The sequence below is a fragment of the Indicator indicator genome, chromosome 10 (assembly GCF_027791375.1).
Source record: "Indicator indicator isolate 239-I01 chromosome 10, UM_Iind_1.1, whole genome shotgun sequence".
Lineage (NCBI taxonomy): Eukaryota > Metazoa > Chordata > Aves > Piciformes > Indicatoridae > Indicator > Indicator indicator.
This window is the reverse complement of record NC_072019.1, coordinates 17,672,552-17,692,886: the sequence shown is the minus strand read 5'-3', so window position 1 is coordinate 17,692,886 and position 20,335 is coordinate 17,672,552. Positions and strand designations below refer to the sequence as shown.

Genomic DNA, 20,335 nt, shown 5'->3' with positions numbered 1-20,335 from the left:
TAAAGACAGCAGCCCTAAAGAAGAATGATTTTTTTTTAACAATTTTAATTTTTTTTTAAAACCAGCTCACACTGTTGCATGAAGAAGTATCAAAGAGAATTACCATCACCTGTTTTTCAATGTAACCAATGCTTTTCAGTTAGATTTTTATAATACATTGGAGATACAGGCAAAAAAATGATAATTAAAATGAAATTAAATCACATCCTGGGCTGCAAAAGAAGCACGGCCAGCAGGTAAAGAGAGTAGGTTCTGCCACTGTGTTCTGGTGAGACCTCACCTGGATTACTGTGTCCAGCTCTGGGGTCCCCAACATAAGAGAGACATGGACCTGCTGCAGTGGGTCCAGGGGAGGGCCACAAAGATGATCAGAGGGCTGGAGCACCTCCTCTATGAGGACAGGTTGAAAGAATTGGGGCTGTTCAGGAAGACCTTAGAGCTACATTTCAGTATCTGAAGGGGACCTACAGAAAGGCTGAGGAAGGACTGTTTAGAAGAGCTTGTAGTGATAGCACAAGGGGCAATGTTTTGAAACTGGAGCAGGGCAGATTTAGGTTGGATATCAAGAGGAAGTTCTTTACAATGACAGTGGTGAAATATTGGAAGAGGCTGCCCAGGGATGTGGCTGAGGCCCCATTCCTGGAGACACTCAAGATCAGATTTGATGTGGCCCTGGGCAGCCTCATTTAGTCAGAGGATGCCCCTGCTGACTGCAGGGGAGTTGGACAAGATGACTTTTTAGGGTCCCTTCCAACCCAGCACAATCTGTGAATCTGAAATAAAACCACAATATGAGCTTTATACAGAAATACATTTTCTTTCTAGTTTTAGGCTTGGTTTTTCTGCATAATGATGACCATCACTCCTGGATTTGAACTATCTCAGGGATATCTATTCAGAGACACTCAGGGTGATAACCAATGGGATTGAAATGCCACTTTGTGTACTGTCCTTACCATGATGTAACTGTCAGGACTTGGAATTAAAGTCCTTCAAGTAATTTTGATTAGCCTAAAAGGACACTTCAATGCTGAAAGCTCTTTCTAAAGTTTTCGTTGCACTTCAAACCAATCAGAGACTCTAGTTCCCATTCCTCTGGATTTGCTAGTTATGAACAGCAAGGGAACCAGGAAATCCAACAATATTTGTCACGATTTCTTCTCTACCTGAAGAATCTGTGTGGACTATCTAATTTCTGTTAGGTACACGATGAACACTTAATCATAGTATGGTTCGGGCTAGAAAACACCTTAAAGACCATCTAGTCCTAACTACCCCATCATGGGCAGGGACATCTACTAGACCAGGAAAGCCCTCCTACCCAAAGATCCTGTTCCTAAACCACTGGAAAATATTGAATTTCCACTTGCACTGCATAGGATGCTTCATTAATAACACTGGATGCATCCCAATTTCGCCAGCAGCTGTCAATTCCAGACAACTAATGCTTCTCTCTCATTTCAAAAGACTCTTTTGAAGAATGGGAACCTCCTGTACAGATCAAAAGTAGGGAGATACCCTCTCTACCTATCATACATTTTGACATCTGCATGACAGTGTACTACCTAGTAAATACCAAAACATGCTTCATCATCTTATTAACCAAGGAACAGACGTAAGGTTTCATACATGATGCTTTCAATGTCTGTAAGGAATTCAATCCCTCTTCCTGGAAGCAAGAAAAAGAACTTACCCTGAAACACATGCAACTACAGAGTTCTCCAAGTGCTTTCTCAGGGCAGAAGAAAGTACTGAAGGCAAGGAGAATTTGGAAGACAATGAAGCATCTTCTGACATAATTGTTAGACATGCAGCGAACCTTTTAACTGGGGGGTGTCTGGGCCAGTCAGTTCTCATTAGGACAGGGATGAAAAGCCTCTGCTTTGTCACGTAAGTCCACACAACAATTCTGGAGAGTGTTACCGTGAGCTTAGGCCTGAGGTAAAAATCCTCAGTTTGCCCTTTTGTCTAAGGCTTTTCCATGTAACTTTTTAGCTTTGAGAAATAACCTGAACTTGATTAATTCCAGAAGCAGGGAAGGCAAAGGAAGAAAACCTTTTGAATGTTGCAGGTTGCATATCACATATCACAAAGTACATACAAGTTAGAGATTTTCCTTCTGACCCAATTTTTTTTCCTAAGCTCATGGGGAATGTTCTTATTACTTACATAATGAAATCATGAGTGCATTACCTCATGTAATCATATTTATAGCATGAACTATCGAAGAGTTCACGTTTAGCACAGAGCGATACTCAAAGATTGCTTTCAAAAGGTATCACACAACCACACCGAATTCAAGCAGAATACAAGGTTTGTGCTAACAGTTCCCAAGTACAAAGAAAAAAGTTCTTTCACAAAAATTTCTACAAAACATGTCCTCAAAGCATTGTAGGGAGAAGTCATCCATGGCAACTTTGAAGCTGATGGATTACCTGAAATTGAGCTAGAGAAGTGAGCTACGCATCTTACTTAGCTGTGGGAAGATGAAATTTCTACCTTTTACTGTACTAAACTACAGTTGTTAGTCTTTTTCCACATTTTCAAATATAACATGGGAAAGGATTGAAGTTGCCAGGAGCAAGATTTAATCTTGGACCATAAAATCAGATGTTAGCAAGGGGCATTTTTGTGTTTGCTCATGTACCAAGGGCGAGTAAAAATGAATTGACGATCAGATGAGAAAGACCATAACAGGTAAAAATGGCAGTTACAAGAGCAAAGAGACCAGGAATGGGTGAAATCTCAGTGAAAGTGAAAATGAAACCCAGACAGGTTATGTAACTAGCATACACAGGATAAATAAAATATAAGAACAGAAAAAACAGTTGGGGTTTAATAGTACTCTGGTTGAGCTGTTCAGAAGAACATGTGCAATGAGTAAGCACCTAATTAGACAAAAGTCCTATTAATTACTAGTGAACAGAAGGCACTTCAGTGCTGCTGTAATAGGTGCAGTGAACGTACTACAGTTTATTAATATTCTTACATACAGCAGATGTCTAGATCATTAAAATAAAGCACCATTTTCATGCTGTTTAAGTGGTAGTTTTTCTTACCTTTCAAATGCTGGCCAGGAAGTCTCTTCACTGAGTTCAGAACCATCACTGCTACCTTAAAAAAACAGATAAGTATGATTGACACTTTATTTCAACACCTATAATCTCTGTACTTCAATTACGTTTCTCCTCAGAATATCTAACACCAAATCTTTAAAAAATACTTCAGTAAAATACTACAATGAGAATACTTTGAGAATACTTTGCATTTTGCTTCAGAAATGTCACATAAACAGAGGCAGAGATTAGAAGGGACAGGGTCTAGGCACACATTAAGAAGTTGAAGGAGTGTTGTTAAAAAATAGTAAATATGTATCAGTATGGAAATACTGTTAACAAAACCCAGTACCTTCAGTACTGTATCATAAATAATGCTCAGGCTCTTGCTAGCTCTTCACCTCTCAGACCAGATCTGCTCTTGTCCTTGCCTTCCTCTTCAAGCCTCAGTTTCAGCCTAATTCAATGTCAGCCACTGCTAAGAGCCCACCGTGGCACACTAACTTGAACAGTTTGCTCTGCCTCTTGAATACCCATACATGAAAGGAAGACTTGATTTATGATGATTTTTAGACGAACAAAAAAATCACATCTGAAGCAACGCACCCTACATAAGGATTCCCAGAGACAAATAAGGGCTGAAAATGGGAACCAGTTCCCTGTAATTTTACACAGAACATCAGCAGGGAACAGTGGTGTCCTGGAGATGAAAGCTTCTTTGTACAGAGGTTACGTCTGGATATCGACCGAGTAAACACAGGAATGATGGAGGCAATAAAAATTCATCCAGAGCAGGGTCACAGCCAACAGCCATGAAAATCTCAGCATGGACTGCCTGTATTTGCCAGGTAATTCAACTTCGATGCCTCTTCTCCAAGCATCAGCTTAACATCCTCTATTTACATCATGTCTGAGGGGCACCAGATAATTTGATCTCTGCTTATCCTGAACTTTTCCTAAAGGAAGAGACCCTAACCTGGTTCACACTAGCATTACAGTAACAGGGACTTGTATAGTGGAAGTTGCTAAGAGACATAGAAAATTGATGTTCCAGTGGAGTTACTGGCTCCTAAGCTAAGCAAAAAGGTCTGCAAGAAGGGGAATACAACACTCAACAGGTGACTATTTTCTAGAAACGCCTTGAAGATTCTGGCACTTTGTGCCCAAATCATTGATCCTTAAGCATTCAGCTGCTTAGGAGGTTACAGCAGCACATAGCTTGTCCATAAAAGAAAAGTAGTGTTATTTACACTGCTGTGACTTACACTTCCTCTGGAGCTGTGAGGGCAATGTATCAAAGAGCCACAGTTACTACAGTTGAGTAAGTGTTCTTATTTCAAGTAAGAACAAATTTAATCTATCAGCAAACATTCTGATGCCACAAGGCAAGTGAGTAAAAAGTCACTATAATCACAAGTTCTTTTCAGCACAGCTTACATCTGAGTTGCACCATGGAAAAGTAAGAGGATATGTGGGCTGAACTTCATGTTAATCTTCACCCCTTTATACAGGAATGCCACCAGCTAGATCATGAAGTATCCCAGGCAAAACTGGAGTAACCAGTTGGAGTACCCTACAGAGTCGGAGTAACCAGACAGAGCCTGCTGTTAGAGTAGACGTCTTTACAAAAATCACAATTAAAAGCTTATAATTTCCTGGAAGAAACAACTTCCACTTTAATATTTTAAGCAAATTCTACATCCATATCACAATGAAAAGCTCAATGATTTATTTAATCCAAACAGAAATACAGCTGTGCTGTCTGTAAGGCAAAATACAAAGTTTCTTCAAATAAACAACTAACAAAGTTCGGGGATGAAGAGACAGGATCAGATGTAACAGATTTCAGAGACAACTTTAAGCAGGTATTTTGAGTAAGACACCCCCCCCCCAGTAGACTGTCTTTGAGAAAGAGCTTAAAGTACTGTAATCCTTTTAGCAGGAGGAATGACAATTAGGAAAGAGGGTTTCAAGTGTGACGATTTCTTAAGAAAGGGAAACCAGTACCCTGGACTGTTGTGACGACCAGAGTGCATTTCTTGAACCATCTAAACACCAAGGAGCAGAAATGAGGGAACAGCACGAATAGGAAGTGAATAATTGGTGCTACTGCCAGGTAGTTTTCCAAGTAAATGCAATCGTCCAGTATGGCAGGACCTGGACTGTTTCTAAGGCCTGGTCCAGACCTCTTCAAACAGAGAGTTTCTCCTGTTTGTTTCTACAACCAACTTAGTAATTTTGTAATAATTCTGGCTTGAAGGGACCGTGGGAGGTCACCTGGTCCAACATTCTGGTCAAATTTAACTCAATGATCAGACTTGTAGTCAAGGTCTTCAAGAAGGCAGTCTACAGTCTCTTGGAGTATCTGTTACTGTGCTTCACAGCCTGCACGTGAGAACAGTTTTCCCTGCACCTAATTGAAACTTTCCTTATTGCTACTTGGAGCAGTCAGTCCTGCAAAATGGTGCAGTAATTCCTGTTTACCCTAGGCATTCAGCCAACCCTGAAGTTATTAGACACACTTAGAATCTTATTTATTTCGTTATTACTGAATAGATTTAGCTTCATATTAACAAGAAGTGCAACTTCAATATGACAGCTCTACTTGATTGAGGCCCATGAGATAAAAAGCCCACATAATTAGGACTCCCTTGCAATGTGGTGTTATGAAGTAAATTTTTTGTATATTTAAAGTAGGATGATACATTAAAATCTTATCTGAAATGACATTTTGATGGCAACTACATCAGCTTTCCTAAAAAAGCTGTGTTTCAAACACTACTAACTACTCTACAGGAAGATTTAAAAGCCAGTGCTGCTTTTTTTAAAATGTGAAAGAGTTGAAATGTAGTCATTCAGACAGTGAAAATCCTTGTTACAGTATCAGTACAGTTACCAAAGTTAAATGAATTGCGGGGGGGTTTCATAAAGTTTCATTTAAAATGTTTAATCTATACACAAATTGCCAATTACACTTTTACAAGCAATGTAAAAAATGGAAAAAAGTGGGCCAAACAGCCCATATAGATGATTTAACTTCTATATTTACATAGAATTTTAAAAATTATTTTTAAAAAAGTAATAAATAGAAGAGGTTGAATTTCAGTATTTAAGGAGCATGGTAGCATCATTTAAGGAGATGGTAGCATCTATATTGAATATCTCTAACAGGATTTTTTAGATTCTAAAAAGCTCTGGGAGATGTTTTCCATAACAAGAGTTTTGATACTAAAAAATCCCCTTTCCCCAAAAGAAAACATACATAACTTCCCTCCCTCCAAAACAAAACAGAGGTGAAAGGAACTGTTTTTAACCAAACAGAAGTTGGATGTCTAGCCAAATTCTGTTCAAACATGAAGTGCACTATTTGACGATCACCTCAACTGGAAATATTTCATTCATTCCGTACTTCAAAAATATATCACCTTCTTAAACTCTTCTCAAGCACGTACTCTATACTTGAGTTTTTCCAACAACCTTGAGCAGGTCTCCAGGTTAAACTTAATAATAAATTTAAGTAGTATAAGTCCCTTTTATTAAGTAATGTTCTACACAAATTTGAGGCTTTATGTAAAAAGCCACTTCACACAACCACTATCTTGCCAGTTTTCCTTATTGTTAATCAACCTAAAAAATCAGAGTTGTGTTTATCCTGATGGGAGCAACTTAACCTAGCTGGAGATGTCCCTGCTCACTGCAGAGGGGTTGGGTTAGATGACCTTTAGGTTCCTTCCAACCCAATGTATTCTATGATTCTCTGATGTTTGCTAAATAACATGAAGGTTTTTTCCTGCCTTAGGAGTAACAACAATTGGCCAATGATTTTTTGCCAACCATGCTAATGATTATCTGAGAAGTTTCAGGAGGGTTTACACAGAGCTCTAGAGCTGCAACTGAATACAGACACGAGTTTCCTGTTTGCATTTATATTTGTGCCTACACATATATGGCTATGCTACAGCCACACAAACAGCATGAGGCTAGGTTCCTAGTTAGGCGATAGGCAATGCCTATACCACTGCAGACCCATTTCCCCTGGTCACGGCATCCACTCACTGCTGAAAGTCTAAGGATATTGAACATTTAACACAGGCTTCCTTTATCCAGAAGTTAATCCCCAAAGTTAAACAGGTGTTAATATAAACAAACCAATCCCAAAGAGTTTAAAAAGTATTCAGACAAAAAATTCTTTCCACGTCTCAAATCTGTGACTGACACTCTCTTGGCTCCAGCTCCACAGTGTTTCCAGAGCTCTAATCACTAGAGCTGGTGACTGACCTGAGAGAACTTGAAATTCTAAGGTGAAAACACAAAAAACTGGTGAAGAGGCCAGAACTTCAATTTCTGTAGCACAATACAGCTCAGCTAACATCATGGAGATGGACTCAAGGCCCTGAAAGTTATATTCTGCCTTGTTGAGTTTATGACCATACTGAAAATATTCACGTTCAACCAGTTCATTACCATTCCACTAGTTTAAAGTAAAGTTAAATCTTTGCCTTGCTAGCTAACCAGGTAAGAATGGTGTGAAAACTGGCAAATGACTCAAGCAATATGATGCAAGAGAATTGACACAAATTTTTAATAGCATCACTGACAATGAGTTTCATCATGAAAAACTAACAAAAGCAAATAACCAAATAGGTAACGATGGAGCAGAAGCAGGGGGTTTGCACAACTCTAGCAATTACAAAGTATCCTTACGAGGAGAGACTGAAGGAGCTGGGTCTCTTTAGCTTGGAGAAGGGGAGACTGAGGGGTGAGCTCATTAATGTTTATAATACGTAAAGGGTGAGTGCCAAAAGGATAGAGGCACGCTCCTCTTGGTGATGTCCAATGACAGGACACGGGGCAATGGGTGGAAATTGAGGCATAGGAATTTCCATGTAAACATGTGGAAAAAATTATTCCCTGTGAGAGTGACAGAACACTGGAACAGGCTGCCCAGGGGATTTGTGGAGTCTCCTTCTCTGGAGATGTTCAAAACGCACCTGGATGTGTTCCTGTGTGAGCTGGTACAGGAGATCCTGCGCTGGCAGGGGGATTGGACTGGATGATCTTCTGAGGTCCCTTCCAGCCCATAACATTTTGTGATTCTGTGATCCACAGTACATGGCTTGGACCAGACAATAACGATTGGGGAAGAAATTGGGTGCTAGAACTACTGCATACCTCCTCGTCTCTTCTCAGTTCCAGGCACCTACATGTGCATTTTTAACCCAAAGTATTATACAGCTTTTATATTTACTCTATGACTAATAAAGTAATAGTCCACAATAGCAGGACAGGGCATGCCCATTTAGGGGAAAATACTGGCATCTACATACTCTATTAAATGGAATATTAAAAAAATACAAAACATATATTTCTTCTGTCTGAAACCCTACCCAAACTTTGATCTTCTGATGCAGACTGCTGATGACTCAGAATCCTAAGCACCTCAACAGGGTAAGGAATCAAACAAACGCTGGCTGTGTAGATTTCTTCCCTACTATATAGGCTGCCAAAAACCTGCAAGTAAAGGCACATGCTGTATAGCTACACCTATACTTAATTTAAAGAGAAATATAATCCCTTGTAGAATTCAAGTAATTTAAGATGGTGACTTCTAGAGGAATTAATTAAAATGCTCATAGTCTTGTAAGCATGTTACACGCCAGTTTAGGTTTGAAAATGTACTGTTCTTACAAAGGCACTTTCTTCCATTAATTTACACTGATTTAAAGTACTTTTGACTCCACAGCATTAATTTCTCTGCATTAGAATAAAGGCTCAAGTTATGCTCAAAGGATTAGAACACACAATTTACTACAAGCAGATATTCTGGATTGTCTGCATGAGCGAGACACTTTCAGCAGTATTCATCTGTATTTTCATGTGTTATCTGTCAAAAGATAACACATGAACAGTCAACAGAACTAAAGCAGGGTTTTAAGGACACAAATCACATAACCTCTTTTTAGTCACCCACCTAAGAATGAGATGAATCACGTTTTTGAAGATCCTAATTCTCTATGTGATTACAAAGAGCTTCAAATGAGTAGCTCAAATGCAGCTGTCCAAATTACGAACGTCTGAAACCCAGAAGAGACTATTTCCTCTCGTTACATTCCTGAATTCAAGAGAACATTTCCTGTCTGATATTGTATATATGACTGGCCAAGTATTTCTTCCTTCTAATCAGGATAGCTTTGGCCCTGCTGGAAAGAGATTTCTCACTTTTTGGTGCAGATACCAAGCACCTATGTTACACAGTAAAATGGCAAGAAATGTGCGTCTCTGTTACTCTAGTAGAACATACAATCGGCTGCTGAATAGTTCCATAGTCCTACAACCAAGAAATGTTTTGACCCAAGCATAAGAAATTAATTTACCAGGGGATATCTCTTAATTTTTTTTTTTAATAAGTTTTTGCAGAATGAGTTGAATGTACAGAGTCAGCCTCCAGACCCTGAAATAAAGGAAAAAAACCTGATAAAGATCTCAGACCAAGGCTGTCATGTTTCACATAGGCCTATTCTCAGGAAATCCTGTGCCTCAGTCACTTTCTGTATTGCTGTTGCTTTAGGAATCATTCACTGCAAACGAAAATACCCACTTAGCGTATCCTTAATGGCTGAAAAATTAATTATATTGCTGTAAAACTTTTGGTATGCTATAGAATCACATACTAGAATCATTAAGGTTGGAAAAGACTTCCAACATCAAGTCCAACCACTAGGCATCCTTCCCAGAATGGATCATCAGTCTTTCCCAGCACAACATGAACAAAATTGTCCATCATCACTTGAGTGTGTGTTTTTAGTTTAGAGATGCACGCACTGCTGGATTAACTGCTCAGTTTCAGTATGCTTACATGCAGAACAGCATTTCATCCTGCCAAGAATTTCAAACCTAGCAATGCTCTAACTGATCTCCATCACAGATTGAAAGCTTGCATTGCAGAGATAATTGAAGGAATCCAAGGGGAAAAGTCCTGGTGTATCCAGAGTAGTTGCTCTGTTCACCAGCAGAAAAAATAGGCAGTACTTTGATGAATCTTCATAACATGACTATGAATTCCTTTACTGAACTGTAAATGGGCTACAGTAACCTGGTAACAGCCAGGCAACTCCAGCAGGAGGCCTGATGAAAAAAGAAGTAAGAACTCACATGTTCTGACAATTCAGAAAGATGACTGTAACGGTTCAGTGCTGCACACAAACGCCCTATAGACACTGCTGTGACCTTGCTGCTTGTTTGACATTTGATGTAGAGGCAGATTATATCAGATCGTCCACTACGAAAGGATTGGAAAGGTTTGAACACATCTCAGCTCTCCAAACATAAGAGTGTTTTAAAGTCTTCTTTAAGGTCATGTTCAAGGTGCTGGCATAGCACAAAGACTGCCCATGTTTTGAAGGGGGCAATTTATCCCAAAGGTTAACTCCTATATAGGCTTATATCTAAGAAGTAGTCTTGTTTCTAGAATAGCAGGTTTAAATCCACATTTACGGGCAAGGGGAGGAATAACACTCCTTTCAGTACACATTCAGAAGAAGTTTTCCTGACCATCTTTTGAAGTTGTGTTGTAGAATACTGTAAACCTCCTCTCTGCTCCAGTGACTGTACTATTTCCAAGTACTGAGTAAACAGACTACTTCAAACACGATGGAGGAACTTAGCAGCTTCAATCAACTTCCTGAAATCCTGCTGAAGCAGCAGGACAGAATGCCAGAAAATTTACATTTCCAATAATTCTTCAGTAATAGATACTGAAAGCCTCCAGAACTTAACTCTCTTCCTCCATACTTACTTCTAGCACATCTACTAATATTTGGTGTCATTTGTATTTTCATAATCAAGATGCAACAAAAATAACAATGACATTACATTGTCAAAACAGTGATAAAACTAAAGCATCCTGAGTGTGGGGAAGCCGGAGGTGGAAGGGATTGGGAGAGAGCAAGTTCTAACCACAAATGCTGACCTTACACAAAATGCATGAAGTTGTTGTTTTACAAATTATTTATAAAAAATGGCACTTTGCTCAACTTGTAAGGGCAACTACATCCAGTCTACACAGTCATGTCTGAGCTAAGCTTGAGGACAGAGTTGAGACATTCAGAGATGATACAATGCAGGAAAACCCTGTGGTCTCCAAAATCTCTACATGATGAGTGATTCTTAACTGCACCTCATGAAAAAATGCCTGTCAGCTCTAGCAAACCTTCCCTGATAGACTCTAATGAAGATAAGTAAACAATTTATCCTGGTAAAAAGGATCAACTGCAGAGAAGCTTCTTAGATACTTAGAAAATGGCAGGAAAAAAAATGACCCAGGGAAAGGGCAATGCTACTTCTAAACCAAAGTGACTAAAGTTTGGTTCTCCTGTACTGTGCAACCCCTGAGAACACAAACTGTCTGCATGCTGATGAGAAGCACCATTCCTGCTGGATGAATCTGAAATGGCAAACTTTGTCACAGCAGCAAACCTGTAGCAACAGAGACAGGTATCAGTGGAAGCTTTCTGATGTGAACAGGTTCAAGATACTTTGGTCTAAGCTAGTTTCACTGATCTACTTACTAACAGTTTTTTTACATTATTGCCTCTAGATATTTGACTTTTTCCATATGAAAAATATATTCAGTGCTTGCTCACAATATGGCCTTCTCCTCAATAAAAAAGAGCTCCTGCAAACAGCATAATTTGAAACTGTGTGACCTTGTTTCTCTCTATGAAGCCTAAAAAAGCAAAACTGTTTTAAAAATAAACTTACCCAAACAAATGCATAACACTACAAAAATCTTCTATTACTATAAATGCATAAAGCCTGAGCACTGTTGAATTCTATCAAGCTAATGAGAGGCTGAATTTCTGAAATCTGAATATGAGACTTGCCCTGACCTCCCTTCACTTCAAGGATCTGTCCACAATAGAAGAGAGATCAATGCCATCACATAAGAAACTCAGGAAGCAGAAGTTCTCAAAAGAACAATACCTTAAATATTTGAAGATAAATAACTTAGCAAAACGAAGTAGACCCTAACACTTTGAAGTAAGTAAAAGTTAAATTGATATTGACTCTTGACAAGAGTCAGTAGTAGTTGAAAAAGCTGCTCTTAAAGACCGTCAGCAAATCACACGTCTCACTATCAGTTCAATGTGGCATTTTAAAAAGAAATCCTACCACAAGGTATTTCTAGCTTGGAATGATTTGGAGGACAGGAAAGGAAATTAGAAAATGGTGCCCTGCATTTGCCTCCATCACACCAAGGAAGAGGAAGAGTATCTGAGATTAAGGGGATATAAAAAAGTGCTTTTTTGTAATGTGTCAGTTGATGCTTCCCTTATTCACATGCATTTCTCAAATCTGTTCTAAAATGGAACTGGTATTTAGACCTAGTACCACTGCTTGTACAGTGACCAACTAATTATGCTAGACTCTTTATTACAAGAGCACGTACTACACAAATATGTTTAGAGTTCCTACCTATTGAAATTCCACTAGAAAGGGTGGAGCTTTCTGCCTGCCCTCGGGATGGGATGTGAGGCTCCATGACGCTGTCATCCAGTAGATGCCTTGATCCTGCGTTAGGGAATGTTGCGCTTTTGAATTCAGCTGTATTCATTTTGTGTATGAAACTGGAAATGAATAAGGATAAGACTGTTATGACACTATCTTTGTAAGTTTCAAAAGTTGTTGCTTTAACATCCCAAAAGACCGTATGCAATGTGTCCTGAATATCAAACTAAATCATGACTCAAGTCATAGGCATTAATCTATACGAATTGGTTATCTTCAAACTGCACAGTACTCCTGGAGCAAAGCCAGGACTAATTAAAAAATTACTTTCAATATCCTAAGATGTTTTTGTCTTACTACAACACGTAACTGAACTTTAGAATTTCATTCTAGCTCATTAAATTTACACAATCTAAATTAAGAGATTACTGAATAGCTACGATCTTGCATTTTGAAAAGCTGACAAGGGAATTGCTGATATAGTGGTCAAGATACAACTTAGAAGTACACATATATTTGTGTATAAAAACAACAACAAACAAGGTGTACACAAAAAAACAACAACATCTAATTCCATCACTATATAAAATTATATAAAAGTCTGTAAAGAAGGTCTCACTATAAAAATATCAATGAAGTATTTCAGTTTAGAAGAATTACACTGGCATGGAGTTGCTGTATGTGCTAGTTTCATCATACAGGAAGAGCCTTATTTGGCTAACTCACTAGCTATTCTCATCCTGATAGCCACACAGTCTTATTTTGACTAATTCTCTTTGATTGGGATTATCATAACTACCACTGTCATTCTGAGCTTACTCTCCTGCCACAAATTGATCTCTAAGTGAGGTACTGTGTACAAATCATAATCATGTTATATTTTAAAAGCAAAACTTTTGTATAAAAAGATGATGCAGCACAAAGCTTAGGATTTTCAGGTTAAATAAAATGCTGACTTGTATCCTAGACTGTGACATTTCCTGTGCCCATGTGGTATCAGGTTCCTAGGTGAAGGAGGTGTTGGTGGCAGCAAGGCTCCTTCTGCTGCAGCATTTTTCCGTCCGCTTTGTGGAGAAGCTCCAACTTCAGAGCCTGGGAACAGAAGAGACATTACTCCTGAGTAGCTTTAGAACTACTGTCAGGGTTACTTCTCAGGAAACTGTGGAAGAGCTGCACAGAAGTTCCAAAACTCACTGTGTAAGAGACAGACTGTAATAAGACACTCTGATATACTGGTAATTAAAACCACTGTACTTGGCACTGCATCAAAAATAAACACACTTATTTTAAAAAAACAAAAACAAAAACTTGTAATCAACTGGTCTAAGTCCTAAAGGTTTCTGCATTAGCTACACTGGCATTAAACAGGTCCCACTGATGTTACATGTTGAAACTCCTGCCTTTTGGCATTGATCAAAAATAATGTACATTTTTGGAAGCTTATTATGCCATAAAAAGCTCAGAAGGCAGCTCTTCTGTCTAGACACAACAAAGAATGAATATTTAACAGCTCTTCACCCCGAATGACACTAGTCACAAGTTAGTGCCACAATACATACAAGAACCTAAAACCCGGACTCAATTCCTTGAAAGAATTCCTTTACAGATCATCTTTAGACTTTTTATTACAAATACAAATACAAAGTGTTTATACTTCACACTTCTTTATGAGCCTCAGGCAAATACTTTCCACCTTCATGACTCAAAAATAATGCATTTGACAACCTCAAGTCTTCCCACATTTGTAAGCATTTACCTACTAAATCTTCTCTGGAAGCAGCAGAGTGGGGGGTGCTGGTCCCTGGTTCTATCTTTAATGAAAGTCTGCATTAAAGAAACATGAAAAATTATTTTATCAGGAAATAGAAGCACATAAAAGTAAGTTTTGGAAAGACTATTTCTGTACATTTACAGCTGAAAGCTGCCTCTTTCTGTAATTGCAAGAAATGCTATAAACCCATGCACACATTATCTCCAAACATTCTTTTTTTATATATTTTGGGTGAAAACAGTCCTTGTACTGCAACAGGGAAAAATGTACTTAATGAGTTTATCGCTTTGGTTCATGTAGACTAGGTGAGGTCTGCAACACCACGGCTGAAGGAGGACCAGACTCAAGAGCAAACCTTGGCTCTGGTACATCTCTGAAGCCTCTTCCACACCAGGAGCCTGATTCAGCTGGCACAGGCAGCCACAAGCTGCTAAAGCTCCACCAGTTGCCATCTTCCCTGAGCAAAAGCTCCACATGAGCTGTTAGGAAGGTGTGGCAAAGTCAAGCTGTGGAAGGAGTAGGTGGTGAAGACATTGTTTTATGTTGGCACCAACCCACAGTGACAATGTAGCCACACACAAACCAGGATTTCCACAGCCCTGGGACTCTTAACCAGATACATGAAAATTCAGTGATGATACCACTACTCTAGCATAAAAACTATGAAGAATAAAATGTATACAACTGCACCCCACCCCCCATCCTGGCTAAAATATTTCTACTTACTACACTTCATATTTTAAATTTTCCTACGAAGTGCTCTACTGTGCCAAGCCTTTTGTCTTTACTGGTCTAAAAGCCAGAATTATTCTTCTTGCATTTTGGAAAATCCATTATCAACTCAACTGCATCCATAATTCAAGCCTCCTCTATAGCAAGCACTTTTTAATGCCATTTCCAACAGAACCACAAAGGCAGCAGACTCCAGAAGCAGAAAATTCCAGGAAGATCAAGCATATCTTGTCCATGGTTCGCAGACTTAGAATCTTTGAAATTATCAGGGTTGGAAAAACATCTAGTTAATTCTGGGGAGAAAAATTTGAAACTTGACAGCTTCTCTTTCTTCCTCGAGACAATTTAGCAATGATTCATTGCAACTATAAAATTTAATTTTTTTAAAATAAAATAAAACCCTTAAGGAAAAAAAAAAAACTTATTCAAAAGTTACAATGGCTGTTCTCTAACTTCTCCCTTATGCAGATACTTTAGGGGATAAAAAAAGTTAAATATAGTAAGAATAGTTCTTCAAAAGGATACTCCTCCATGGAAAAAATCATTTTGGAGACATACAAACCCCATGGGTGCAAAAAGAGACTTTCTGAACAGCAGCCATGTTTCTGCATGAAGTGCAGTTGTCTCCATTCATTTCCCTGCTCTCAAAATGTGGCTTGTGAAAGATGAAGCAATAAAATTCCCACTAGTAGTGAGTCTTACCTAGTGAAGGCTGAGGAATGTAGAGTGTGGGATTTGTGAGACCAATATGCCACTAAGAAGCAGACAGTGCAGTTAAGAAACTTGCGTTTGTTGTTCTTTTAAATATCTGACCAGAGAGCTTTGCCCTTAAGTGATAGGCAAGCAGTACTCTGAACATCAGATGCTTGCACACAGACATGAAGGGAACAACTGACAGATCTCAGAAGGGAAGCCAAGTGTCTGAGCCCTCAGTAACCGTTCTTTGACATGAACTGAAGGGTCCCTATTTGCTGCCTTTTAGAAAATCCAGGCTAGAGGTATAAAATGGCAAAGACTATCTGTTCCTCCAGTGAGCATACCCCTCCCACCATTCCAAGGTAGCTACACAAGCAACCAATTCAACACAACCAAGGTGACAACCAGGCAGGCAGGATGGGAATGGGTGGGGAACCTCCTCAAGCAGATCAGCCAATGAACAAAAGCTTTCTTCATATGCAACAGTTTTGCTTTAGGTTTTTTCCTATCCTCAGGGCTTGTTCCTGTCTCTTGCCAGATATTTCCATTCCCCACTTTTGCTGGATGCCAAATCACTTAATACAGGAATAATATTTTAATTAAGGAAGTACAAACCTCTGTTTTGGGTGGCATGCTGGGAGGAATGGGTGGAGGAAACAGAGGGACAACATCTTGCCTCTCAAAAATCAAAAGTATACATTTTACTTCGACTATAGAACCAAGTCAAAGAGATAAAATTAAAGTGAAATATATACAGAATGGAAAACTTTAAGTCAGACTTAAGTCCGAACATGGGACTGGATGCCCAGATGACTTTGTTCTGATGAAAGATGACATAAATTACCTCCAGTTATGACTTCCGTCTTACTAACTGAACAGTGTTACACGTAAGCCAGAAGAAGGGAGTCTTCAATAAGTGAATACTTAGAGACCTGCATATCAAATCTACAGACCAGGCCTAAAATCTAGGGCTTGATGCAGTCAGGCACAAAGAAGGAAAGAGATATGCCATCCACCACACCGAAAATTGTCTTGAGCACAGAACCTTGCTGTAACCTCACAACTTGCAAATGGTGCATCTGAGACACACAATCCCCTGATAGAAAAGCAATCTTAAAAGTGACAGGCTTTGTGTTCTAGAAATTATTTTGTAAGGAGTTACAATCAGTTAAAGTGTTACACACTTACTTGTAATTGTCATCTTCTACAAACTTTTGTAGTTCTTCTATGTACTGAACTGAGTTCAGGTATTTTTGGACATGAGGCAACAAAGGAATATCTGGAAAACAGATGATATCCATTATCACTGTAGCATTCATTGGTAAGCAAAGTTACTTTCCAGAAACTATTTAAACACAATCAGATCTCTTGCCTTTTTATGTGAGATGGAGGTACAAACTGTAGTCCCTGCTGATGTGGAAATGTTTCTGCTTCACAGCAATTCTCACGTGTTGGGCTGACATTCCCCACATCCTTAAAGCCAGGTATGGACCCCCCAAGAACTGCTCAGCTTATCACTGCACACACGAGGGAAAAGCAGGAGTGTGCCCTTGGCCAAAGTGAAGGCTCAGACTTGGAACCTGGAGGGGGCCCACATTCTCCTTTTATTGAGCTTCCAGAGAAGCCACAATCTTGTGCTAATTCATATTCCACCATCATAAATGCAGACTTACAACTTTACTAGAACTTGAAGAGGCTTGTGAGGGAGACCACCTTTGAAGAAAATATACATTATCCAATCTATGAATGGAACTATAAATGTCCAACAGACAGTAAAAGCACTACTCCAAAGTAATCCTGCTATTTTTAGAGTTCAACGTCATAACATTATTGGAAATGGGGATACAAGTTTATAACATACTAGTAAAAACTACTCTTGAGTATAACATACTCCACTTTTCATCAGAAAATATGTACTGCAATAATGTGTGTGATGTAAGAAAAGGGCAATTTTGTCCTGTCTATTCTACTTAGATTTTGATCTAAGAAGGTGAGGGAGAGCATCAGTGCCATTCAAATGAATTGGGCATTACTTATGTTGCATTCCAGAAGACAAATATTAAAGCTTTTAATGTCATTCTCTTTAACCCTGCAATGTTAACACACGTACCATATTCACATGACTGCTGTAAATCTGAGATAATTCGAAGGATGTTGTTCATTAAATTTGTTCTTTGCTCACTTTCCAGAATGCTCCCCGTTGATGGGTAGGCTGAGTCAATATACGTCAAGTCTGACAGATAAATACCTGAACAAAACAAAAGGTTTCTTTATTTAGTGACTCATGTTTAGCAGAAAAACAACCTCACAAACAATACATTGAAACATTTTTGCTGTCATTGACTAAAGTGCATGCAGGTTGATAGCAGTATTACCTCAGAACAGTATTTTGGATGTACCTGAGAAATCATTTTGACAAGACCTCTGAGAGCTTTCAGACATCAGACTAAAACAGTAATAATGCTTAGACTTACAGTGAAGTACATCAGCATGCCCCCCTTGTTTGGGATTCAATCTACACTCCTCTCAATCACTTTATCTTTAGTTTTGCCAGTCTTATCTCAGCTCTTTTTGCAGATGCTGAGGGCACAAGTACAGCTAGGTTTTCATGTGCAAGATTTCACTCTCTGTATGGCAAATCACAGAGGGGATCCCTTCCTGCATCACATTAGGCATGTACTATCTGACTTTGTCTTTAGCAGTGTTACTCTAAATCTGAAAGTAATTACAAGGATATGCACAACTACTCATGAACCTAATCTGCCAAATCACCAATTCCCTTGACAAATGTGAAGAATACTAAACACACTATGCTAAAATACATGATCAAAATTACCAATTATTTCAGGAAGTCTACTACTTCATTCCTCCAATTAAAAAAAAAAAAACCAGAAGAAAAATCATATTATTGGTAACTCTTCAAGATGGATAGAAACTCAAACTTGCAGAAACATGGGGAAGTTAACTAAGTGCACTCAGACTTAAACGTGGGATGAATCCTGCACTGAATACTAATTACAACTCCAAAGATCCAATAGCCTTATAGGTAAGTCTCTCCAAAATCTTCTACCTGCTTTCTTCCCCACCTGCATGGTAAGCTTACTACTCTTTCAATCTTGTGATCATGTCGAGAGGAAAATCATCCTCCTTACCTACTAACGCTATCAAAATCGCATTTATTTTAATTCTAAATGCAACTCAATTTCTTTCACTTCACCCAAAGATTAATCCTTTTTGTGTCATGAAACCTATCCTGACCAACTCTGCTCTTAAAATGAATTGCTATTCATCCCCTGCACCTTTCACAAGATATTCAACTTCAGAAAACAAAACAAAAAAACAAATCAAATAAACAAAAAAAGAAACAAACAACACCCAACTAATCAAAGAAACTCAAAACAAAAAACAAACCAACCAACCCACCAAAATCAGTCAACCAAACAAAAAGAACAAAAAAACCCCCTACAAAACCCCACAAACTTAATAGTTTAAGAAAATTATTTCAGTAACACAGAATTTCTAGAATTATAATTTGCTTCACCTTTCAGCCTTGTGCAACCAAAATCATAACAAGAAGTTTGGCTTTACAGGTGGAAGACTATTAATACAACCTCACAAGAACAGCAGTTGTGTTTGTACAGCACCTAACCAGTACGGTCCTCAAATGTGAGCTGGGAAACTCTGGGCATTGCTCCAACATCAACACATACACGCGTGTGTGTGCACACACACAGAAACAAATTAAAATACTTGTGGTTGAAAGGTGACATATAAAAAAAGTGAATAAAAAAAAGTATTACACATGACCTGATATACTACTAAATTTCTCCATTTTGTTTTTCTGCTAGAATCAGTATTTAAACAACAGAAAAGATAATCAGAGCATCAGTCACATTCAATTGCTATGCTATCTAGACAGCAGAAGCTGTCCCAAACCTAACTTTTCCAAGCAAGGTCTAAAGAGGCCTTAAAAATCCCAAGCCTGCTCAGTCACCCACAGAAAGGAGTACATCATGCTTGCTATTAGGGAGATACATTACGAAAAAGCACCTGCAATACCATGCCGGATTTTCTACACCAGTGCATTTGTAGGATTGTCTTTCTGAATAACCTGCTCAATTAAGCACTGATTATTTTTTCTTTAGCGAAATCAAGAACTCTTTCTGTAGAGAACTGTTCTCTTATTTAATGCTTTTCTGTGGTCTAAAATAATTTTGAAAGCTTACTTGATAATTCTTTCAAATGTAATTGGCATATCCTTTGTGTAGGAGCCAGAGAGATCAATGAAAGCAAACTGTATGCACTTAAATGCTGACTATTGACAGAACTAAAAACTGTGTTCCTCACAGAGCATAATCTCGGTGGCTTCTGCTACTTCTAACACCCGGCAGATGTTAGCAAATATTCTGATACCCACCCAAAACTGTCACACACAGAGTTTTAACATTTTCCATATGTATTGGCGACTTCATATGTTTAACGATTGGAACTGTTTCTTATTAAGTGAACGTCAAGAATTGAATGCGACATTCTGTTGAACATTCTTCTAGACTATAAATGGTTCATTTTTCCT

The 20,335-nt window shown here is 38.6% G+C and overlaps 1 protein-coding gene across 2 annotated transcripts in view; it reads right to left on the bottom strand.

Moving 5' to 3' along the window:
• Window positions 1-20,335, bottom strand: part of RALGPS2 (Ral GEF with PH domain and SH3 binding motif 2) — an 80,281-nt gene that overhangs the window by 14,225 nt on the left and 45,721 nt on the right. For both annotated transcript variants that reach the window (XM_054383934.1, XM_054383935.1), the window contains exons 8-13: window positions 17,873-18,010; window positions 16,951-17,041; window positions 14,320-14,387; window positions 13,520-13,655; window positions 12,531-12,682; window positions 3,060-3,114 (exon numbers count right to left, since the gene is read on the bottom strand). In XM_054383934.1, the coding sequence (XP_054239909.1) occupies window positions 3,060-3,114; window positions 12,531-12,682; window positions 13,520-13,655; window positions 14,320-14,387; window positions 16,951-17,041; window positions 17,873-18,010 (640 nt within the window). The remainder of the gene's footprint in view (window positions 1-3,059; window positions 3,115-12,530; window positions 12,683-13,519; window positions 13,656-14,319; window positions 14,388-16,950; window positions 17,042-17,872; window positions 18,011-20,335) is intronic.